This window comes from Bufo bufo, chromosome 2 (genome assembly GCF_905171765.1).
Source record: "Bufo bufo chromosome 2, aBufBuf1.1, whole genome shotgun sequence".
NCBI lineage: Eukaryota > Metazoa > Chordata > Amphibia > Anura > Bufonidae > Bufo > Bufo bufo.
In genome coordinates, this window is record NC_053390.1 from 542,133,742 (window position 1) to 542,159,730 (window position 25,989).

Sequence of the window (25,989 nt, forward strand, 5' to 3'; positions counted from 1 at the left end):
TCTTTCTCATAATTGGATTCACCTGTGTATGTAGGTCAGGGGTCACTGAGCTTACCAAGCCAATTTGAGTTCCAATAATTAGTTCTAAAGGTTTTGGAATCAATAAAATGACAACAGTACCCAAATTTATGCACCTGCCTAATTTTGTTTAAACAATTATAGCACACTTTCTGTAAATCCAATAAACTTCATTTCACTGTGTGTGTCTCCTATATGATATATTTAACTGACATTTTTTAACGTAACAACCAACGATTTATACAGGAAAATCATGACGATTAACAAGGTTGCCCAAACTTTCGCATCCCACTGTATAATCCTAGCACCACAGAATACACTGGCTCCATACTCTTCTCTTCCCATCACTCTTGTACAAGTGGATCTTGGTCTCATCTGTCCATAGGATGTTGTTCCAGAACTGTGAAGGCTTTTTTAGATGTCGTTTGGCAAACTCTAATCTGGTCTTCCTGTTTTTGAGGCTCACCAATGGTTTACATCTTATGGTGAACCCTCTGTATTCACTCTGGTGAAGTCTTCTCTTGATTGTTCACTTTGACACACATACACCTACCTCCTGGAGAGTGTTCTTGTTCTGGCCAACTGTTGTGAAGGGTGTTTTTTTCACCAGGGAAAGAATTCTTCGGTCATCCACCACAGTTGTTTTCTGTGGTCTTCCGGGTCTTTTGGTGTTGCTGAGCTCATTCTTTTTAAGAATGTTCCAAACAGTTGTTTTGGCCACGCCTAATGTTTTTTTCTATCTCTCTGATGGGTTTGTTTCGTTTTTTCAGCCTAATGATGGCTTGCTTCACTGATAGTGACAGCTCTTTGGATCTCATCTTGAGAGTTGACAGCAACAGATTCCAAATGCAAATAGCAGACTGGAAATGAACTCTGGACCTTTTATCTGCTCATTGTAATTGGGATAATGAGGGAATAACACACACCTGGCCATGGAGCAGCTGAGAAGCCAATTGTCCCATTACTTTTGGTCCCTTAACAAGTGGGAGGCACATGAGCAAACTGTTGTAATTTCTACACCGTTCACCTGATTTGGATGCAAATACCCTGAAATTAAAGCTGACAGTCTGCATTTAAAGCATATCTTGTTTGTTTAATTTCAAATCCATTGTGGTGGTGTATAGAAACAAAAATGTTAGAATTGTGTCAATGTCCCAATATTTATGGACCTGACTGTATATGTAGGTCAACCCCTTCAATATAACAGTTGCATTGTAAAAATACCAGTAAAATCAAATTATGCAGATGTGTTAATACACCAGTTAGGCGATATTTACACGTCATTGTTTGGTCAGTGATTTCCATCAGTAATTGTTAGCCAAAACCAGGAGTGCAGGCTACACAGAGATAAGGTATAATGGAAAGATCTGCACCTGTTCTGTGTATAGACCCCCATATGATTTTGGCTTACAATCACAGATGGAAATTACTGATCAAATGCTGACTGTGTGAATAAGGCATTAGTTGCATTATACTGCTACGTTAAAATAACAGTGAAATTGTACGCATTAGGCCTCATGCACACGACCATTCCGTTTTTTGAGGTCCGCAAACCGGAACGGGCGCCGGCAATATAAATGCCTATTCTTGTCCGCAAAGCGCGGACAAGAATAGGACGTTGAATTTTTTTAGCGGGGCCGCGGAACGGAGCCACGGATGCGGACAGCAAACGGAGTGCTGTACGCATCTTTTGCGGCCCCATTGAAGTGAATGGGTCTGCATCCGAGCCGCGGACCCAAACAACGGCCGCGTGCACGAGGCCTAATACTGCTGAGTTAATATAGCCGTTAGTTGCATTGTACTGCTGCCTCAAAAATACAAGATTAGGTAAAGATGCGTTAGTATAGCAGTTAATTGCATTATACTGCTGCATTAAAACACCAGTGAAATTGAATGCATTATACAGGGAGTGCAGAATTATTAGGCAAATGAGTATTTTGACCACATCATCCTCTTTATGCATGTTGTCTTACTCCAAGCTGTATAGGCTCGAAAGCCTACTACCAATTAAGCATATTAGGTGATGTGCATCTCTGTAATGAGAAGGGATGTGGTGTAATGACATCAACACCCTATATTAGGTGTGCATAATTATTAGGCAACTTCCTTTCCTTTGGCAAAATGGGTCAAAAGAAGGACTTGACAGGCTCCGAAAAGTCAAAAATAGTGAGATATCTTGCAGAGGGATGCAGCACTCTTAAAATTGCAAAGCTTCTGAAGCGTGATCATCGAACAATCAAGCGTTTCATTCAAAATAGTCAACAGGGTCGCAAGAAGCGTGTGGAAAAACCAAGGCGCAAAATAACTGCCCATGAACTGAGAAAAGTCAAGCGTGCAGCTGCCAAGATGCCACTTGCCACCAGTTTGGCCATATTTCAGAGCTGCAACATCACTGGAGTGCCCAAAAGCACAAGGTGTGCAATACTCAGAGACATGGCCAAGGTAAGAAAGGCTGAAAGACGACCACCACTGAACAAGACACACAAGCTGAAACGTCAAGACTGGGCCAAGAAATATCTTAAGACTGATTTTTCTAAGGTTTTATGGACTGGTAAAATGAGAGTGAGTCTTGATGGGCCCGTGGCTGGATTGGTAAAGGGCAGAGAGCTCCAGTCCGACTCAGACACCAGCAAGGTGGAGGTGGAGTACTGGTTTGGGCTGGTATCATCAAAGATGAGCTTGTGGGGCCTTTTCGGGTTGAGGATAGAGTCAAGCTCAACTCCCAGTCCTACTGCCAGTTTCTGGAAGACACCTTCTTCAAGCAGTGGTACAGGAAGAAGTCTGCATCCTTCAAGAAAAACATGATTTTCATGCAGGACAATGCTCCATCACACGCGTCCAAGTACTCCACAGCGTGGCTGGCAAGAAAGGGTATAAAAGAAGAAAATCTAATGACATGGCCTCCTTGTTCACCTGATCTGAACCCCATTGAGAACCTGTGGTCCATCATCAAATGTGAGATTTACAAGGAGGGAAAACAGTACACCTCTCTGAACAGTGTCTGGGAGGCTGTGGTTGCTGCTGCACGCAATGTTGATGGTGAACAGATCAAAACACTGACAGAATCCATGGATGGCAGGCTTTTGAGTGTCCTTGCAAAGAAAGGTGGCTATATTGGTCACTGATTTGTTTTTGAATGTCAGAAATGTATATTTGTGAATGTTGAGATGTTATATTGGTTTCACTGGTAAAAATAAATAATTGAAATGGGTATATATTTGTTTTTTGTTAAGTTGCCTAATAATTATGCACAGTAATAGTCACCTGCACACACAGATATCCCCCTAAAATAGCTAAAACTAAAAACAAACTAAAAACTACTTCCAAAAATATTCAGCTTTGATAATAATGAGTTTTTTGGGTTCATTGAGAACATGGTTGTTGTTCAATAATAAAATGAATCCTCAAAAATACAACTTGCCTAATAATTCTGCACTCCCTGTACAGCTGCGTTCATATACCAGTCAAAGTCAATGTATTGGAATGCATCAATATACCATTGTAAACTGTCAATACCAGTGTGCAGTGTGTTCTTAGAAGAGGAACAACAATTAGTTGCACCTCGGTCTGTTAATTATGAATAGAACTGTCAATTTAGCTACCATTTGTAATTGTGCTTGTCAGGACATCAATACTAGTATGTTCGTAGTGAGGCATGTTTAACTGCGCCTCTGTTGGTTAACTATGGAAAAACCTGTTTACATTTTGCTACTGTTTGTAATTGCGCATTTCAACATATCAATATCCCAGTTTAATTACAATGCATTGCACTGCATTAATATACCATCCAGTTTAATTCAACACATTGTACTGCATTAATAAATCATCAAGTTTAATTTGCACGCATTTTACTGTGTTAATATATCATTATTAATTGTCAACACCGGTGTGAAATGTGTTCGTAGAGGTTGTGCAGTTTAATTGCACAACTTTCTGTGATTTACAGAGAAAACACTTGCAATTTTGCTACCGTTAATAATCAGTGTACCAAACCTGTGACTTGTCATTGTTTAAATAGGCGTGTTGTTATATGTCATTGTGGAAAATGAAAGACCCATGCCTCATCATCTGCAAATCAGAATGTGGATGGCTGTAGTAGTGCAGCAGCTCCAGCCGCACAGCTAGTAGTAATAGAAGTAGCAGCAGGCCACAGTTCTCCCTGACTTCCAAAAGGTGCCAGATTATTCTTGAGGACAAAGGATGATATTGTGGACTGAATGGCTCACTCCTCCTCTCAGTCACAGCAGGATGATGTTCATGTCACCTCTGACACTGTGCTCCTCCTCTTTGCAGCCCCAGAGAAGCCTTTCATTAGCATCATCTCTGTCTTCACTGTCCCCTCCTACTGGGGCGCCTTCTTTTTTTTTTTCCTAACAGGCAACATGTGCTATGGAAGTTACTTAAAGGGAACCTGTCATCAACTTTATGCTGACCTTACTGAGTTCAGCATAAAATAGTGACAGAAATACCGATTTCAGCAGTGTCACTCATGAGCTAAAAGTAAGTGGTTGCTGAGAACCAGCATCATAATCATTGCAGCCCAGGCCTTGAAAAGTGTCAAATCTACTTGAGAAGAGTAATGGTTATTCATAATCTCCTGCTGATGATTGGCAGTTCTCTCCTAGAGAGAAAACTAAGTAGAAGGCTGTCAATCATCAGCAGGGAGAGCAGGTATTTATAAATAACCATGACTCTTCTCAGGTGGCCGTGACTCTTTTCCAGGCCCAGTCTGCAATGATTATGATGTTGGTTCTTGGCAACTACTATTAACTTTTAAATGACAGACCGCTGAAATCAACTCGCCTGTCTCTACTTTATGCTGCCTTTAGTATGGGCAGCACAAAGTTGATGACCGGTTCCCTTTAAGATAGTCTTTCACTGGATTATTTGTGTGAGAAGCATCACCATTTGGACTGCCATGAGGTGGAGGTTCAGATGGAGGCGGGGGACCCAATATATAGCTGTGTTGGTGGTAGTAGTGGAACTTGTAGCCATGGTGGTGGCAGTACAGGCAGTAGTAGCCATGGCGACAGTAAAGTCTGATAAAAGTGATGGGGAGGATGAGGACTATAATGATCATTGTGTGTTGGACAGGACCTTGGAGCTGAATTGGAGTGCTGAGGACCAGGTGATATCAGATGAGGAGGGTGGTGGTGGCGGCAGCTCCATAAAGAGTGAAGGCAACGTACTTCCAAAACCTCTACAAAAAACTGCCAAGGCCAGATCTGCTTTTATTGTGGTCAACTCAGGAACTGGTGATCCCGCCGATACTGTGAGCGCAGACTCAAAATGTGCCAGACCTAGGCCAAGTTCAGCTGCCGATAGCTCTGTGCAAGTATCATAGGTACCATGGCTCTATTATAACACATTAGGCGGCATCAAAATAAAACTGGCCAACATTTAGATTAGGTCTGCCCTCCTTATCCCAGTCTTCTTTGTGGCATGATTATATGGCAGCCATACCGCATCCCCAAGCAGTACAGTGTCCTTATCATCATAGTCCTCCTTCTCCTCTCCATTGTGAGACATCCATAATGGAATGTGTGGCATGAGAAAACTATTCACGACCAGCAGTTAGCCTGTGTGTAAGCTGAACTTCCACCTGGCCAAGTTGCTGGTGGTGCAGTTGCCACCATACCACTTAGTTATGGTAACTGTTGTGCAGTTCCGCTGATTTACCATAATTTAAATCAGTAGGCAGTATGGCTATTTATGTGATGTTCACATTGGATTTGGTTGTATGTTAAAGGGGTATTCTGGTTCGGCAAACTTGTGGCCGCTCCATTCATTTCTATAGGAATACCGGAGATAACTAAGTGCTGTACTCGGCTATCTCCGGAACTCCCATAGAAACTAATGGAGCGGCAACGCGAATGTACGACTGGCTGCTCCATTCATTTCAGGAGGGCTGCAGAGGGCATGGGGCCCCCATTCTCATGATTGTTGGGGTTCCAGCAGTAGAACCCCCATCGCTCTAATAGTTATCCCCCTATCCTGTGGACAGCCCCTTGGTGATCATCATTGGTAAGCTGCAGAAACATAAATATTAGTATACCTCTGCAGAAGTTCACCTTTAAAAAAAAAAGTATCATTTTACTCAGCATGATCAACCTACCTGACAGATGCTATTTAAATAAATGTGTATTTTTAATTTTAGACCTGTTTACACTTGTCCAGGAAATTTAGGCACTGTCAAGTGGAGACTAGGTAGCATTTCCCTGCATTATAGGCAGATGTAGCACAAGAAAACAACTGATATATTACCAGTTGTTACAGTTGTTTTATTAGAATGAAGAAAGTGATGCCCCATAATACATATTTTGCTATAATCTATCTTTAGAATGTAAAACATATGGCAAAAAACTAATAAATAAATAGCATGAGAAACAATGGTAAATATATAGTGTAAAAGAAACGAGAACAGAGCTAAATGTGGCAATTCGTAAAAGGATGCATTAGTTCTTCACTGAAGAATTGCTGATTTTTGTGGTCTTCTTGAGGTGGTGATAATTTGGAAGAATCTTCATGAGGAAGTCCAACTGCAAAGTTTGTGGCTGTATTTCCAAGAAGAAAAACAAGTGTTCATTAATATAAAACAAGAGTTATATGACCAACATATGTTCTGAACTGCGGTTTTGTGGTATTTTTTGCTAGGGATCGACCGATTATCGGTTTTACAGATATTATCGGCCGATATTCAGTATTTTGACCGTTATTGGTATCGGCGTCTATTTTGCCGATATACCGATAACGTATGGGGAACAAGGATCGCGCTGCTCTCATCGCTCTCTGTGTTCCCTCCGCAGCACAGGGGAGAAGGAAGCAGTGTCTCCCTCCCCCTGTGCTGCTGCTGCCGCCAATGAGAGGAGAGAAGACAAGAGGAGGGGAGGGGCTGTGGCCGCTGCGCCACCAATGAAGATAAGTCTTTCATTAATTCATATACAGGAGGCGGGAGCTGGCTGCAGAATCACATAGCCGGCTCCCGACCTCTATGAGCGGTAGCTGCAGTCTGCGGTAGTTAACCCCTCAGGTGGCGCGGATCACAGCTACCGCTCATAGAGGTCGGGAGCCGGCTATGTGATTCTGCAGCCAGCTCCCGCCTCCTGTATATGAATGATTGAGAGACTTATCTTCATTGGTGGCGCAGTGCGCCCCCCCCCCCCAAGCCCCCCAGTATTAATCATTGGTGGCAGTGGCCACAGGATCCCCTCTCCCCTCCTCCTCCGATCGGAGCCCCAGCAGTGTAATCCTGGGGCTCCGATCGGTTACCATGGCAGCCAGGACGCTATTGAAGCTCTGGCTGCCATGTTCAGCTCCCTGCTGCTGTGTGCACAGAGCACAGAGCAGCAGGGACAGTGTGAGCTCCTATTCACCCTGATAGAGATCTATCAGGGTGAATAGGACAAGGGTTCTAGTCCCTAAGGGGGCTAAAAGTTTGTAAAAAAAACACAAAAATATTAAGTATAAATGAAAAAGATTTTCAAAAAAAAATAAAAATACACGTTAACAATAAACATATTAATTTTCAGCAGATTTGTGTTCCTCAAAAATGAAAATTCCCAGAATATCGGTATAAATTATCGGCTATCGGCCTGAAAGTTCACAAATTATCGTTATCGGCCCTAAAAAATCAATATTGGTCGATCCCTATTTTTTGCCATTGTGCTAATGTACCGCAGAAGTCAGATGTTACACTGTAGTGAATGGGATTTTAAACGGTCAATAATGTTTCACATAATTTAGCATAAATCAATGATACAATGAAATAAAAGAAAATGCCTCTTTCTACCCTTTATGTTCTTTCTCTCTCCTAAATGAACATGGTCAACTCACTCATCCCCCCCTTTCCATAGACTTCTAAGAGCAGATTCTTTTGTGAACTTACAGTCTGCCAACATGTAAAATGTTAGTTTGGGAAGCTGATAAGTTAAGAAAGAGGCATTTCTTCTGATAAGATATATTGCAAAGTTTCTAACATTCACCCATACTATTGATTTATGCAAAGTTTATTGAAAGTAGAGAGGCCATTTAATAAATCACATTCATACCATGCAGGTAAAGAACATTTAGCAGGGGCTATGCCTGGTACTGCAGCTCAGTCCCATTCACTTGTATGATGGGGAGACACTGCACAGGGGGTAAGTATTGTTAGTGGAAAAAATCCACTCAAGTAAATCTATAGTAGGGAAGTATAGGCACAGTACCAACCTGGGGGCGCTCTGTCTGCACTCTGCGTAGACAATCAGATCCATATATGACAGTATTCTCAGGGATAACCTCACAAGTGTCCACCTGGCAGCAAGCACCAATTATGCAGCCACTGGTTAGTATGACATTTCTTCCTACATAAGCTATTAAAGGAGAAGCAGAAGAAAATTCACCATGTTACTATATTATACCAATATCACTACTTTGCATTGCCAATGAAATCACGTGGGAGCTTCACAAAGAACACATTTAGTTTTTCTGCCTAAATTGAGAAAGCTTATATTAGTTAGACTAAACGCGCTCAATTATTCAAAATGATAATTATAGAAACTGGCTTTTCCCATCGTAGTCACAATGCCATCAAGATCTGATCACTGGCTGCTGGGTTCTTGGCTGTCTGGTGAGAATCTCTTTGGTTGGATTTCCACATTCTAAATTTTATATGGAGTTTTTAAAACTAAAGTTAGGAATGGACTCAAAAAGAGGCTTGGTGTTTCCTTTATGTGTGTCCTCTGTCCCTGGCTTTGGTTTAAAAAAAATAAAAAAAAACACATTAAAAACCCTAAGTGTGGAAAGACAGTCTTACAGTAGGATCACATATAGGTTTTTTTAGTGGCTTTTTTGTGGTTTTAGTGGTGTTTTTTGCACCTGCACATTTTAGCTGAAAGTCGTTTTTGTAAATTAGGTGCTGTTTTTAGGGCCTGTGTTTTTTTTTCTAAATGCAGCATAATAAAGCTCTTGTTGTTTTGACATATCCTTCTCTATAGAGGATAAAGCGTCAGGAAAAAAAAAAAAGGTATTCACACAGTGGCTTTGAAAAAAAAATGGCACTAAAAAAAGGCTATAAAAACTGCACTCAGTATAGAAAAACTGCAGTCCGGAAAACAAAACCCAGTACGGAGGATGGAGTGGCGGCACGGAAATGGAGGTAATTCAGGACTCATTTTTATCTATCATTCTAATACCATCCTTGCCTTTTTAAAATTAACTCTGACCACCCCATTAAATGTCCATTTGAAATATGCTGCATATTTATAATGGAAGGAAAACCCTATAATGAGTGTTTTAGCTGCCCAAAGCACCCAAACAGCTCAACTTTCATTTTCTTTCAGAGCACTTAAAGAAATAAAGGCTGAGTTCTGATTGGTTGCCAAGGGAAACTCAGACAATTTTACAGTCGGACAGTTTTGATAAATAAGGCCCAAAGTATTGCAATTTGACAAAAACGGCACTGACCCTAAAAACGGCACATAAAACGCACACGCACACTTAGTAAATTTGCCTGTAACATTCAAATAATTTAAACCTAGAACCTACTCTAATTTTATTAGATGGCTTAGGGCTCTTTCACACTTGCGTTGTCCGGATCCGGCGTGCACTCCATTTGCCGGAATTACACGCCGGATCCGGAAAAACGCAAGTGAACTGAACGCATTTGAAGACGGATCCGTCTTCAAAATGCGTTCAGTGTTACAATGGCACCCAGGACGCTATTAAAGTCCTGGTTGCCATAGTAGTAGTGGGGAGCGGTATACTTACAGTCCGTGCGGCTCCCGGGGCGCTCCAGAATGACGTCAGAGCGCCCCATGCGCATGGATCACATTATCCATGCGATCACGTCATCCATGCGTGTGGGGCGCCCTGACGTCACTCTGGAGCGCCCCGGGAGCCGCACGGACTGTAAGTATACTGCTCCTCCGCTCCCCACTACTACTATGGCAGCCAGGACTTTAATAGCGTCCTGGGTGCCATAGTAACCATTCAGAAAAAGCTAAACGTCGGATCCGGTAATGCGCCGAAACAACGTTTAGCTTAAGGCCGGATCTGGATTAATGCCTTTCAATGGGCATTAATTCCGGATCCGGCCTTGCGGCAAGTGTTCAGGATTTTTGGCCGGAGCAAAAAGCGCAGCATGCGGCGGTATTTTCTCCGGCCAAAAAACGTTCCGGTCCTGAACTGAAGACATCCTGATGCATCCTGAACGGATTTCTCTCCATTCAGAATGCATTAGGATAAAACTGATCAGGATTCTTCCGGCATAGAGCCCCGACGACGGAACGCTATGCCGGAAGAAAAGAACGCAAGTGTGAAAGAGCCCTAACTTTGTGCAGGAATCTTGTGCCTGAATTGTGGCACATAGGGAGGAATTTATCATGAGGAGAATATTTGAAGTCAGTATTGCTTGAGTCTGCGTTGGTTGTTTGATAAATTTGGCTTCTGCTTAACCACCTCAGCCCCCAGTGCTTAAACACCCTGAATGACCAGGCCACTTTTTACACTTCTGACCTACACTACTTTCACCGTTTATTGCTCGGTCATGCAACTTACCACCCAAATGAATTTTACCTCCTTTTCTTCTCACTAATAGAGCTTTCATTTGGTGGTATTTCATTGCTGCTGACATTTTTACTTTTTTTGTTATTAATCGAAATTTAACGATTTTTTTGCAAAAAAATGACATTTTTCACTTTCAGTTGTAAAATTTTGCAAAAAAAACGACATCCATATAGAAATTTTGCTCTAAATTTATAGTTCTACATGTCTTTGATAAAAAAAAAATGTTTGGGTAAAAAAAAAATGGTTTGGGTAAAAGTTATAGCGTTTACAAACTATGGTACAAAAATGTGAATTTCCGCTTTTTGAAGCAGCTCTGACTTTCTGAGCACCTGTCATGTTTCCTGAGGTTCTACAATGCCCAGACAGTACAAACACCCCACAAATGACCCCATTTCTGAAAGTACACACCCTAAGGTATTCGCTGATGGGCATAGTGAGTTCATAGAACTTTTTATTTTTTGTCACAAGTTAGCGGAAAATTATGATTTATTTATTTTTATTTTTTTTTCTTACAAAGTCTCATATTCCACTAACTTGTGACAAAAAATAAAAAGTTCTATGAACTCACTATGCCCATCACGAAATACCTTGGGGTCTCTTCTTTCCAAAATGGGGTCACTTGTGGGGTAGTTATACTGCCCTGGCATTCTAGGGGCCCAAATGTGTGGTAAGGAGTTTGAAATCAAATTCTGTAAAAAATTACCTGTGAAATCCGAAAGGTGCTCTTTGGAATATGGGCCCCTTTGCCCACCTAGGCTGCAAAAAAAGTGTCACACATCTGGTATCTCCGTACTCAGGAGAAGGTGGGGAATGTGTTTTGGGGTGTCATTTTATATATACCCATGCTGGGTGAGAGAAATATCTTGGCAAAAGACAACTTTTCCCATTTTTTTATACAAAGTTGTCATTTGACCAAGATATTTATCTCACCCAGCATGGGTATATGTAAAAAGACACCCCAAAACACATTCCTCAACTTCTCCTGAGTACGGGGATACCAGATGTGTGACACTTTTTTGCAGCCTAGGTGGGCAAAGGGGCCCATATTCCAAAGAGCACCTTTCGGATTTCACTCCTCATTTTTTCCTGAATTTGATTTCAAACTCCTTACCACACATTTGGGCCCCTAGAATACCAGGGCAGTATAACTACCCCACAAGTGACCCCATTTTGGAAAGAAGACACCCCAAGGTATTCCGTGAGGGGCATGGCGAGTTCCTAGAATTTTTTATTTTTTGTCACAAGTTAGTGGAAAATGATGATTTATTTTTTTTTTTTTCATACAAAGTCTCATATTCCACTAACTTGTGACAAAAAATAAAAAGTTCCATGAACTCACTATGCCCATCAGCGAATACCTTGGGGTCTCTTCTTTCCAAAATGGGGTCACTTGTGGGGTAGTTATACTGCCCTGGCATTCTAGGGGCCCAAATGTGTGGTAAGTAGGTAAATGACCTGTGAAATCCGAAAGGTGCTCTTTGGAATGTGGGCCCCTTTGCCCACCTAGGCTGCAAAAAAGTGTCACACATCTGGTATCTCTGTATTCAGGAGAAGTTGAGGAATGTGTTTTGGGGTGTCTTTTTACATATACCCATGCTGGATGAGATAAATATCTTGGTCAAATGCCAACTTTGTATAAAAAAATGGGAAAAGTTGTCTTTTGCCAAGATATTTCTCTCACCCAGCATGGGTATATGTAAAATGACACCCCAAAACACATTCCCCAACTTCTCCCGATTACGGAGATACCAGATGTGTGACACTTTTTTGCAGCCTAGGTGGGCAAAGGGGCCCATATTCAAAAGAGCACCTTTCGGATTTCACAGGTCATTTTTTACAGAATTTGATTTCAAACTCCTTACCACACATTTGGGCCCCTAGAATGCCAGGGCAGTATAACTACCCCACAAGTGACCCCATTTTGGAAAGAAGAGACCCCAAGGTATTCGCTGATGGGCATAGTGAGTTCATGGAACTTTTTATTTTTTGTCACAAGTTAGTGGAATATGAGACTTTGTATGAAAAAAAAAATAAAAAAAAAAATAAGCATTTTCCACTAACTTGTGACAAAAAATAAAAAATTCTAGGAACTCGCCATGCCCCTCAAGGAATACCTTGGGGTGTCTTCTTTCCAAAATGGGGTCACTTGTGGGGTAGTTATACTGCCCTGGCATTTTCCAGGGGCCCTAATGTGTGGTAAGTAGGTAAATGACCTGTGAAATCCTAAAGGTGCTCTTTGGAATATGGGCCCCTTTGCCCACCTAGGCTGCAAAAAAGTGTCACACATGTGGTATCGCCGTATTCAGGAGAAGTTGGGGAATGTGTTTTGGGGTGTCATTTTACATATACCCATGCTGGGTGAGAGAAATATCTTGGCAAAAGACAACTTTTCCCATTTTTTTATACAAAGTTGGCATTTGACCAAGATATTTCTCTCACCCAGCATGGGTATATGTAAAATGACACCCCAAAACACATTCCCCAACTTCTCCTGAGTACGGCGATACCAGATGTGTGACACTTTTTTGCAGCCTAGATGCGCAAAGGTGCCCAAATTCCTTTTAGGAGGGCATTTTTAGACATTTGGATACCAGACTTCTTCTCACGCTTTGGGGCCCCTAGAATGCCAGGGCAGTATAAATACCCCACATGTGACCCCATTTTGGAAAGAAGACACCCCAAGGTATTCAATGAGGGGCATGGCGAGTTCATAGAAATTTATTTTTTTTGGCACAAGTTAGCGGAAATTGATATTTTTAATTTTTTTCTCACAAAGTCTCCCGTTCCGCTAACTTGGGACAAAAATTTCAATCTTTCATGGACTCAATATGCCCCTCACGGAATACCTGGGGGTGTCTTCTTTCCGAAATGGGGTCACATGTGGGGTATTTATACTGCCCTGGCATTCTAGGGGCCCTAAAGCGTGAGAAGAAGTCTGGAATATAAATGTCTAAAAAATTTTACGCATTTGGATTCCGTGAGGGGTATGGTGAGTTCATGTGAGATTTTATTTTTTGACACAAGTTAGTGGAATATGAGACTTTGTAGGAAAAAAAAAAAAAAATTCCGCTAACTTGGGCCAAAAAAATATCTGAATGGAGCCTTACAGAGGGGTGATCAATGACAGGGGGGTGATCAATGACAGGGGGGTGATCAATGACAGGGGGGTTGATCAATGACAGGGGGGTTGATCAATGACAGGGGGGTGATCAGGGAGTCTATATGGGGTGATCACCACAGTCATTGATCATGCCCCTGTAAGGCTTCATTCAGACGTCCGGATGCGTTTTGCGGATCCGATCCATCTATCAGTGGATCCGTAAAAATCATGCGGATGTCTGAATGGAGCTTTACAGGGGGGTAATCAATGACAGGGGGGTAATCAATGACAGGGGGGTGATCAGGGAGTCTATATGGGGTGATCACCACAGTCATTGATCACGCCCCTGTAAGGCTTCATTTAGACGTCCGGATGCGTTTTGCGGATCCGATCCATCTATCAGTGCATCCGTAAAAATCATGCGGACATCTGAATGGAGCTTTACAGGGGGGTAATCAATGACAGGGGGGTGATCAGGGAGTCTATATGGGGTGATCACCACAGTCATTGATCATGCCCCTGTAAGGCTTCATTCAGACGTCCGGATGCGTTTTGCGGATCGGATCCATCTATCAGTGCATCCGTAAAAATCATGCGGACATCTGAATGGAGCTTTACAGGGGGGTGATCAGGGAGTCTATATGGGGTGATCACCACAGTCATTGATCATGCCCCTGTAAGGCTTCATTCAGACGTCCGGATGCGTTTTGCGGATCGGATCCATCTATCAGTGCATCCGTAAAAATCATGCGGACATCTGAATGGAGCTTTACAGGGGGGTGATCAGGGAGTCTATATGGGGTGATCACCACAGTCATTGATCATGCCCCTGTAAGGCTTCATTCAGACGTCCGGATGCGTTTTGCGGATCGGATCCATCTATCAGTGCATCCGTAAAAATCATGCGGACATCTGAATGGAGCTTTACAGGGGGGTGATCAGGGAGTCTATATGGGGTGATCACCACAGTCATTGATCATGCCCCTGTAAGGCTTCATTCAGACGTCCGGATGCGTTTTGCGGATCGGATCCATCTATCAGTGCATCCGTAAAAATCATGCGGACATCTGAATGGAGCTTTACAGGGGGGTGATCAGGGAGTCTATATGGGGTGATCACCACAGTCATTGATCACGCCCCTGTAAGGCTTCATTCAGACGTCCAGATGCGTTTTGCGGATCCGATCCATCTATCAGTGGATCCGTAAAAATCATGCGGACGTCTGAATGGAGCTTTACAGGGGGTTGATCAATGACAGGGGTGTAATCAATGACAGGGGGGTGATCAGGAAGTCAATATGGGGTGATAACCACAGTCATTGATCACGCCCCTGTAAGGCTTCATTCAGACGTCCGGATGCGTTTTGCGGATCCGATCCATCTATCAGTGGATCCGTAAAAATCATGCGGACATCTGAATGGAGCTTTACAGGGGGGTAATCAATGACAGGGGGGTGATCAATGACAGGGGGGTGATCAGGGAGTCTATATGGGGTGATCAGGGGTGATCAGGGGCTAATAAGGGGTTAATAAGTGACGGGGGGGTGTAGTGTAGTGTAGTGGTGCTTGGTGGGACTTTACTGAGCTACCTGTGTCCTCTGGTGGTCGATCCAAACAAATGGGACCACCAGAGGACCAGGTAGCAGGTATATTAGACGCTGTTATCAAAACAGCGTCTAATATACCTGTTAGGGGTTAAAAAAAACACATCTCCAGCCTGCCAGCGAACGATCGCCGCTGGCAGGCTGGAGATCAACTCTCTTACCTTCCGTTCCTGTGAGCGCGCGCGCCTGTGTGCGCGCGTTCACAGGAAATCTCGGCCATCGCGAGATGACGCATATATGCGTGACTGTGCGCAGGGCTGCCACCTCCGGAACGCGATCCTGCGTTAGGCGGTCCGGAGGTGGTTAAACCAAACACTTCTGTCTAGAGAAGCTACTCCAGTTTTCCTACTCCACCCCCCTCCTGGAGTGAGACTGCGACTTTTTTGCGACTTTTTAAAAAAGAAGTCACAATGATAAATCTGGAGTGAAAATCATTTACATAGCTAACCACACCCCCTTTTCCACCCAGATTACAAAACTGGAGTGAGTGGTGTAAAAAGGCAAAAAGTCGCAAAATCTTACGCAACCGAGTGTAAAAAGTCACAAATTTTGTGCAATTGACTGCAAAAAAGTTGCAAAAGCCCTATTTTGCGACTTGCGCCAGAATTCTGGAATGAAGGTATGATAAATCAGGGCCATTGTGTCTACAGTCCCTCGGCTACTATGCCACACCACTTTCTCTGTTACATTTTGGCACAATTGAATAGTACCTCTACCCTACCTGTACTTACAGGTGAATGTATTATAACAGTTTATTTTCAAGCAGTATGAGAACTAAGTCGAAAATTAAATCATTACACCTTAACAGATTGCAGCTTACCTTTAGATTCAATAACATTGTTATCTCCCATCTTCATTGCTTGAGAATCTAAATACGGGCATTAAGGTCTTTCACAGTAAAAAAGAAAGAGAAGCTAAAAAAAATGAATACAATGTAAGGTACAAAATTATCACATGGATCTATTAGGCTAGTTTCACACTAGAGGCAGGGGACTCCGGCAGGCTGTTCCGGCGGGTGAACAGCCTGTCGGATCCGTCCTGCCGCTAGTTCACGTGTGCCCCCGGACTACTGCTGTAGGTCGTCATTTATTAAGACTGGTGTTTTACATGCTGGTCTTAATATCCACTTCAGCTAGCGGTGGATCCGCCGGAGTTATGTAGTGGCGTCTACATAACTAGCTGGCCTCTACATAACTTCCACCGCTTCTAAATGTAAGACAGCTTCCGAGCAGTCTTACATTTAGACAGTTTTCTACGCCTAAAACAGGCGTAGAAAATGGTAAATGAGATGGGCCTCCCGGCCTGTCCCCTTCCACGCCTACTTTTTTAGTCGTGGCATGAGTGGGGAAAGTCGCAGATTGTGGCGCCAAGGACCTTTGCACCGCAATATGCCTAATATAGGTGTATTTCTGGTTAGTAAATGACTCCCTTAATATCTAAATTACATGATTATACCAAAATATACCAGAGAACTGGGTGTTCTGGTAGTATGTACTGGAAATTACCCATCCCGCATGTGAATAAATGCCATATAAAGGAGTCAGACTGAGCGGGAATAAAGAGTTTAATTCATTTGACGTTAGGTTAGTAATAGATAAGTAGGATTTAGAATGACCTGGTCGGAAGAAAGTGTCAATTAACACTGGTATCCCCCAAACTTTCACAACTAGCATCTGTAAACTGGTACTTTATAGACACACAAATAAAAACCCATCTAGAAGACTAAGAGCACATTTGTGCACTTTTGACCACATAGTTCAACTGCATCAAACACGGCGGCAAAGCCACAGTTCCTTTTGTGATGCGGTTTTCTGACTAATGGTTTGCACGAGTGAAGGTCATGATTTCAATTTTGCACGGCAAAAAATTCCCCCATGTAGATGCATCTTAAGTACATAAAGTGGAATACAATTATTTTTTTTTTTTTATGAAACTCCTGTCATTCCCGTGCCACTGGTTTGGTGGACCCTGTCCGTCTGTTTTACTGCAATGATTGGCAACTGCAGTTCATGCGGATATGTGACATGAAGCACTGCAGCAAAGTACACAAAGACAGTCGGTGCCGGAATGGCAGGGCATTTAAAGGGGTTGTCTTACTTCGGCAAATGGCATTTGTGATTGGATCGGCTCCGTGAGGAACTACCTAACAGTACCTACCTGAAGCAGTAGAGCTATGCCGGAACTGCTGTAGGAGGGTAGCCTAAAGGGGGCAACCCCAGTGTGGATTATCTGTAAAAAGGGGGGGGGGGGGTTGGGAGGGCAGAACTGACGTCGACCGTGAAGCAGGTAACGGCTGCTGCCTTTTAACCGTACATAGCCCTGCCTCCCCTCGCACAAATACGGCAATGTTAACCATTGCCTAACACTTGTGCTTGGATCGGCTCCGTGAGGAACTACTTAACAGTACCTACCTGAAGCAGTAGAGCTATGCCAAAACTGCTGTAGGAGGGTAGGCTAAAGGGGCCAAAAACACACAGAGATGCAGGAATAGTTTGAATATATATATTTAACGCATAGCACTTACAAAACCAAATTATTGACGGCAAGGGACATTTCCTGTTGTGGGTCAGGAACATAACGGGCATAACACGCAGATTTCCATCTGCCCAATTTCTGGATGACATGTGCGGGCACATTATTTTTGGAGGCCACTGAGGCGGCACCTATCCTTAATGAATGACCTGTGATCGCCAGCGGGTTGACTCCTGAAGAGGACAACAGCAGGCGAACGTACTTTAGGAAGGTTTGAATGTTCAAGGGAGCACCATCGAACTTAAACAAGGGGGACTCAGCAGGCTCGTTCCTGATGCACTGCAACCACTCATGCAACACTGTGACTGGGCACCATTTGTTGTTTGTGGCAAAGTATTTGACCTGAACTGACTCCCCAGGTGGGGCTGTCTTGCTGGAGTCCATGCGGAGGATAAAGTGCGTTCCGTCCCAGTGCAGCTGGTTTCTCCGCAGATAGCCACTGGATGACTTGGCGCATGTGAACTCCCCCGGCCTGAGGAATCCGTAGAAAGCCAAATACATCGCAGTTTTAATGAGTAAGCTAATGTACTGGCTGAATGGTTTGTTCAACAGTGCATCAGAAACGGACCTGATCATGTTACCGGAGAAAGGTCGCCTGGTGGGCCTTCTCTTGATGGACTGCTTCTGAATACCATTCAACAATGATCTGATTGGATGGGCTGAAAATAGGGAAGGTTGATCCGGAAACTGGATGTACCAATGATGCTGAATGCCAGCCAGGTACAGCTTGATGGTACTATGGGCCAGGTTTAAATGAGAGTGGCAAAAAGCTGCGAATGCTAACAGATATGTGATGGGACCTTCACCGGCAGAAGGGTATGTGTATTTAAACCTATTAAACAATCGCCAGGCCGTCTTGCATGCCTTTTGTGTGTTACTGGACAACGACTTGGACATGAGGCTCTTGGCCATCTCTTGAAATGGAGCTACTCCATCAGCAACTGGCCATAAAGTGGACCTGGTGTTGGTGAACGGTCTGCCTCCGGGAAAACCTGAAAGAAGTGGAAAATTAAAGCGGGACAGTGCATCGGCTCGACATTACGTAGCCCACTAATGTGTGAGCAAATGAAATTGAAATTAAAGTGCAATGATAGCCACACGAGCTTCCGCACGAAAGCCATTATGTGCCTGGAACCTGACCTCCCCTTCATCAGAATGTCAGCGAGTGCCTCATTGTCGGTTAGAAATAAGACCGTCTGGTTTCTCCACTGTTCACCCCATATCACTGCTGCTCCTACTATGGGATAGATTTCAAACAGTGAGGAGCTCCTGGAAAACTCAGGTATGCTGGTAATTTCTGCTGGCCATGGTTCAGTAAACCAATGGGTGCCATGTATGGCTGCGAAGCCGGCAGTGGGAGAGGCGTCTGTATGGACTACTGGCAAATGATTGGATGCCACTGGAATGAACAAGGAGCCTCCATTCCACTGGGAGTTGTCCCACATCAGTAAATCAGAAATGGCATTCTGATCCAGGTGAACTGGGCTATCTTGGCATGGTGCTTGAGGAAGGAGCACCAGCAGTCTTGAAATAAATGATCTGCCCTGCGGAATGATCCGCATAGCAAAATTCAGCATGCCGAGAAGTGACTGAAGCTCTGCCTTGGTGGTGACCCTTACTTGGGCTAGCCTGTGAACGACTGCCTTGATTCTGGCCAACTTGTCCTGTGGAAGACTGGCTTGCATGTCTACTGTGTCTAGGTGTATGCCTAGAAACGTGATCCCTGTTCTAGGGCCTTCGACCTTGTGTGGGGCCACTGGAACTTTGAGGTCTTCGAATGCAGTACACAGGACCTGTAAATCTTGAGGCTCTTGATTTGGGGATTCTAACAGGAGAAAGTCGTCCAGGTAACTGATAACATGATTCACCCTGAAAGTATTGGACAAGACCCAATGCAGGGCGCTGGCAAACTGGTCCAATAACCAGGGGCTGGATTTGGACCCGAAAGTCAATTTGTTCGCAAAATAATAAGATCCCTGCCATTTCATGCCGTGCCACTGCCATAACTCTGGTTGAATGGGCAGTAACTTGAATGCGTCTGTAATATCTGCTATTGACAACCAAGTACCCCTCCCCAATTTAATTATGACCTGGATAGCCTCGTCTATGGATGTGTATCTCATGGAGAATTCCTCTGAAGGAATTAACGAGTTCAAGCTTGGTGTTTGTAATGAATGTGGGGCCGACAAGTCATAAATTAACCGTTTTTTATTATTGAACTTCCCAGTCACAATGCCTACTGGATTGACCCTCCAGCATGCAAAGGGAGGTTGGTTGAAAGGACCTATTAGATAACCCCTGTCTAACTCTGTGCTGATTAGTTGTGTAACTGCCTCCGGGTCTCTGGCTGCTGACTGCAAATTCCCGCACTCGAATGGGGTCTGTGGGAGGGCGAGAAGACCAGTGTGGTATCCGTAGATCAAACCGTTGATGACAAACTGCGCCCATTCTGGGTCTGGATGGGCAGACAAGAACTGAACGAGAAGCTCCACGTTAACCACGCTTAGTCACGCCGGGCCTTGATTTTTCTGAGGACATGCTACGCGTGGATGGGCTCTGAAACAGATAGCACATAAGTGTAGTAACCTACACTGACTATAATGACACGCTGAGAAATTATAGTTGTTGCATATCTGGCTCTTCCCTAGGTATTTGATGGGACGCCCTAATTTATCGACCCCGAAGGATGATTTAGTACTAGACGGACCTGGGGCTGAACTAGGCTGAATCGATTGCGCCGTGTTACCCGTATTAGAACACCAATCCGCCGTGTAGGAATAAGAATTGCAGACGGTGCAGGTCGGAGCCTTCAGCCCTGCAAAATGGCGACAAAACAATTCAGTGTCTATATTAGACCAATCCAGGATATATTAGCACTGTGTCAGGGCGGCTGCCGCTTTAGCCGAAAATGAGCGATGGTAATCAAAAAACGCTGTGCCGCCATACTTATAACCTAATTCGACTACTTTGTACATGTATAAGTCTATCTCAGCCCTCCTATGCGGGTTGGCTGTGCAAATGATGTCCCGGTACAAGCTGAATGCTAGCACGAACTCAGTGATATTAAGCTTCCTGTTTAACCTGGCATCCTTAGACTTCAGGATGACAGAAACCTCACCGCATGCTATGGTCTTATTGTCCGGGGCCTCATGTGTGGCAATAAGCAGGGATGCCAGATTGACGTCCCTACCCTCCAATATATCCTGCCTGATTTTAGCAGGAATGAAGTGGGATGGAGTGATTGTGGGAATCTGAGAAGACCCACCAGAAACGTTGGACTGCCACACCGCAGCTACCACTGGTCTTGGTGCCGCCAATGTTGCAGCAGCAGAACTGGCTTCAACTGACTCCATCCTGGCCTGTAAGTCCGTCATGGATGATGCCATGCTGTTGATGACGGCGTGTAGCTGTGTGAGCAACGTCTGTATGGTACCCATAGACACCTCATCTTGGCTCACGGTTGGTGCATCTGTCATAAGGAGACGATATAGCTCCGCTTTCCTTGCGGAGGCGGGAAAGGAGATGCCCCTCCTCCGCAGCTCGGCGGATAATTTAGGAATAGTCCAGGATCATAAGGATGGCCCCGCGCTTCGCTCAGACTGTGTTTCCTCACTGTCCCGAGATGCGGATGAGCCTCCTGGAGCGAATTCTTGCGACATCTTCCTACCGGCCAGTAAATGAGAGCCATTAGTACCCCCCTAACCCGAACTATGAACTGCAAACATTATGCCATGTGCCCGACAGCCGTAACCACCAGAGGATCCCAACCAACTTGAACGATTTGCTGTGGCGGACCTTACTGTGCAACTGCCACCTGCTACGTGCGTGATTGTGCCACCTATTGGTCTGCCGTGATCAAACCTGTAGGCGGGACGGAACTCGTCTATTGGCCTGGTAAGTGTTGCCTACCACATGACTTGGGCCTCAATCTGCGACCTGATCGTAGTGGTCGTCTAGCCATGTCAGTGACTGACGTGCCTGAAGACGTGACAGGACTTGGTGTCAAGTCTGTAGTCGTGACAGACATGACCCGGCTGCACCTGTGGGCGTGGCCCCGAATGTATAATGTAATGCCCTGATTTGTACGCCTGTGCTCGTGACAGGACTTCGTTACTGGTCTGTAGACGTGACTGACGAGCAGATGGTGTGCCTGTGCTCGTGACAGGACTTTATGCCGAGTCTGTGGACGTGTTACCAAGACTACCTGTAGTCGTGACAGGACTTGATTTTTTGAGTCTGTGGACGTGACAGACGTTTTAAATAAAATGCCTGTAGTCGTGACAGGACTTTATGCAAAGTCTGTGGACGTGACAGATGCGTCAAATGGAATGCCTGTAGTCGTGACAGGACTTATCTGTGTCTGAGATCGTGACAGACATACCATTAAAGTGCCTGTAGTCGTGACAGTTTTTTTTTTTTCTCTCTCCCTTTCCCCTCCGCCTATAGGCCTGGGGGTAGTAGGAACCGTTTTTTTGTGGTCACACCCTCACCGATACCCAGAACGTGACGGGTAAATGACCGTTTGTATACCGTAGTCCGTGCACTAATACCTACCTTATCTGACCGCCTATTTGCCTATAGTGTCACGATGCCGTGACACGTAACTGTGGAAACATAAATATTTTATTAAATATATATATATATATATATATATATTTTTTTTTAACAGAACGTGGAACGTAGCACCGCCCACATGCAATTAGCAGCTAACCCATGCATAGGGCAGACAACAGCCCCCTATGACAACCTCAGGGAACCATCAGCTGCTATGTTTGTGACCAGCAGAGGGCGCCCGCTGCCGAGCGCAGCAGTGAGCTGATGCCCGATAGTCGGCGGGCATGCGAGTACCCCTGCTGTCATCAGGAGTGCGTGGCTTCGTTCCGCCACCTACACCCCCATCACGACCGCAGCCTGCCGTGGTCAGGTGTCCCCGGAAGTCTGCCCCTCGTAATAATACGCTGTAGCCAGGTAAGTTTGCGTGCAACAACCCTAATAAGGCCAAGACAACAGCCACGGAATGCTACATTAGAATATATTTGTAACCAGCTCAAATGTTAATCTGGACCATGACCCGCCTGCAACTATGACTATTTCAGTGCACAACAAAATAAACTCCGTGCTATGGAACATATGCAAGTTAAGGACTGATAGAAGTTCATTTATTAGCAACATGTACAACATGACCACTGACAAATATGCTTATTCACAGTGCCCTAACATATGGCTTCCTACATAACGACGCATCGTTCCATTCCCACCAGACACCGGAGACCATAAGGCATAATCCTGCCAGTAACCACTAGGTGGCGCTGTGCGGCGGAGCGCGCTCACAGGACCAAGCGGCAGCGCCCGGACACCAGCTGACGTCGGCAACCAGCTCGTTCATGAGAGCCACCGCCGCCATGAGGACCGAAGTTGCAACCCGCTGCCCTCCCCTACCATTGTGCTCGGCGCACCGCACAACCGCAGACCCCACCAGGGTCCCATGTAACAGCCCCCATCTTACTTGAAGTCGAAGTGAAGAGCTCTATCACGCAAGACGCCCGACCTGTGGAGCCGAAATAACCCGGAAGTGCTGGACTGACTGTCGACCCCAGAACTGACGTCGACCGTGCAGCAGGTGAAGGCTGCTGCCTTTTAACCGTACATAGCCCCGCCTCCCCTCGCACAAATACGGCAATGTTAACCATTGCCTAACACTTATCATTTAGACAAAGCTACTACAAGGCACTTACTAATGTATTGTTATTGTCCATATTGCCTCCTTTGCTGGCTTGATTCACTTTTCCATCACATTATACACTGCTTGTTTCCAGGGGTTTTAACCACCTTGTAATCCAGCAGCGGTGCGGATCCGCAAAACACATCGTTCGTGTGAATGTAGCTTAATGGTGATTTTATTGATTTCTCTTTTATTGTATCAGATTTTCTTCTGTTATACTACTTTTGTAAAATCCCAGATAGGCCTTTTAAAGTTTCCTAAAAATATTTTAAACGTGCCATTTTTTTTTTCTAATGCATTAGACGCGACATGTGTAGATAAGGGAAGGATACAGCAGCCAACTTCAAACACATTGTTGGTGCCAATGATCATCGCTTTTGGCTCCACATCTTCTGAGTCGGATGCAATGTTTTCTGGTAAACTGCAAAAGTAATTTAAGAACATTTTAGATTAAATCTCTGCTAAATTCCAGAATTAAAAGACATGTCAGCAGCACAGTGCTCTTCTGGGATGACAGTTTGGCAGAACATTTGAGTGTAAGGTCACTGCTACACAGTGACTTGTGGCCGCACATAATTAGAAGGAAATGTTGTGCTGCTAAAATCAGAATAACAGTGTATGTGGCAGCACTGAAATCTTCTCCTGACTGTTGTACTGTGGCAACTTGAGGGTCACAATGCACCCACATTCAATCTTAACGGCTACAATGTAACCAGCATTTACTAGTTCCACATGGGGACTTTAATAGGTGACCTTTTGATTGCTTCTATAGTACACTGCATTGCTCATACAATGCAATGTATTATTCTGTCGGTGCAATACTGACATTCACCAGCAGGCGGAGAGGTGCAGCCTGCTATGAATACACTAAAGGCAGGCCTGGGTCTTCATTAGGCCTAGACTGCCATGCCAAGACATCGGCACTCTGCATTTTCATTCATGGGGCGCCAATGGGAGACAGCGGGAGTCCAGTCCCTCTGTAACTGCTTAGATGCTGTGGTCGCTATTGTCTGTGGCATCTAAGGGGTTAAACAGCCTGGATTTGCACTTCTGCCAGTCCGGACCGTTAGAACTGGAGACTGGTTCTTATGCAAGAGCCGAGCCCTCGTTTTTCGACCCATGCTGCGGTTAGATTGAGCTGCCATACAAAGGCGGTAACCCAGCCTAAGGCTCCATTCACACGTCCGCAAATGGGTCCGCATCCGTTCCGCAATTTTGCGTCTTTTAGTTTGATCTAAAAATTGGTATTTATTAACAATTTCCAGCAGTTTTTGAGATACATGCAGTTACAAAATCAGTCTATTAGCAGACTGTCCCTGAGTTCCATCAGCTGACAGCTCATGTGAAGCCTCATCTCTGCTTTCCTAAGATTGGATTTTCTGTGCTTAAAAAAGCTACTAAGTAGTATTACTGTTTTCTTTACAGGCATAACAATAAAGACCCTCTGTCAGCATGATCAATGCTATTAAGACCTCATGCATACGACCGTCGTGCGTTTTGCGGTCCGCAAACCACAGATGGCGCCCGTGTGCGTTCCGCTTTTTGCGGAATGGCACGGACAGCCATTAATATAACTGCCTATTTTTGTCCGCAAAACGCAGACAAGAATAGGACAGGTTATATTTTTTTTGCGGACCACGGAACGGAGCAACGGATGCTGATAGCACACGGAGTGGTGTCCACATGTTTTGCGGCCCCATTGAAGTGAATGAGTCCGCATACGAGCCGCGAAAAACAGCGGCTCGGATGCGGACCAAAACAACGGCCGTGTGCATGAGGCCTAAATCAGACATATTGCCTGGTAGAGTTAATCATGCTGATTTAAACAATACCTTTCTTTTGTCTGTATGTTAAACAGCTGCAAAGATATCCGCATTTTTATTTATTTAAAAAGGAGCAAGTTGGGCACCACGGGCTGAATCTTTGGAGCACTACTTTTGTAACACCCCTGTGTTCTGCACACTCCCCTTGATTGACAGGGCTAGACATCAGCATGCTGAGGGCAGAGCTATGTCCTAGAATGTACATGTCAAATACACTACTATAGCCTTACCATAATGAGAAGAGTGGATTTCTATGCTTATATACATAGGCTTTATACATAGGCAAGATATATGATTAAAGTAATATGTATTAGCTTTCAAAGTATAGAAAAATCTGAATTGTCAAATTAAAGCTGTAGCCTGGAGGTAAGTGATCAGCCTTGCATGTAGAGATCTTAAGTTTGAATCTTGGGAGAGACTTTTAGATTTTGCTTTCTTCAGATATTTGTTTCTCCCTCATTTAACCCTTAGGATACCGGAGTTATTTTTTTTTTCGTTTTTGCGTTTTCATTTTTCTTCCCTATATTCTGTGAGCCATAACTTTGTTATATTTCCAGTCACATAGCTGTATGAGGGCTTATTTTTTGCGGGACAAGTTGTACCTTCTAATACCACCATTAATTATGGCATAAAATGTAGTGGGAAG

At 44.3% G+C, this 25,989-nt stretch overlaps 1 protein-coding gene across 1 annotated transcript in view; it reads right to left on the minus strand.

Annotated features, from left to right (window-relative positions):
- Nucleotides 1–5,911: 5,911 nt before the first annotated feature.
- DCTN6 (dynactin subunit 6) overlaps nt 5,912–25,989 on the minus strand; it is a 41,170-nt gene continuing 21,092 nt past the window's right edge. The window contains exons 4-7 of the mRNA XM_040418044.1: nt 23,853–23,941; nt 16,087–16,134; nt 8,227–8,369; nt 5,912–6,572 (exon numbers count right to left, since the gene is read on the minus strand). Of these exons, the coding sequence (XP_040273978.1) occupies nt 6,474–6,572; nt 8,227–8,369; nt 16,087–16,134; nt 23,853–23,941 (379 nt within the window). The 3' untranslated portion in view covers nt 5,912–6,473. The remainder of the gene's footprint in view (nt 6,573–8,226; nt 8,370–16,086; nt 16,135–23,852; nt 23,942–25,989) is intronic.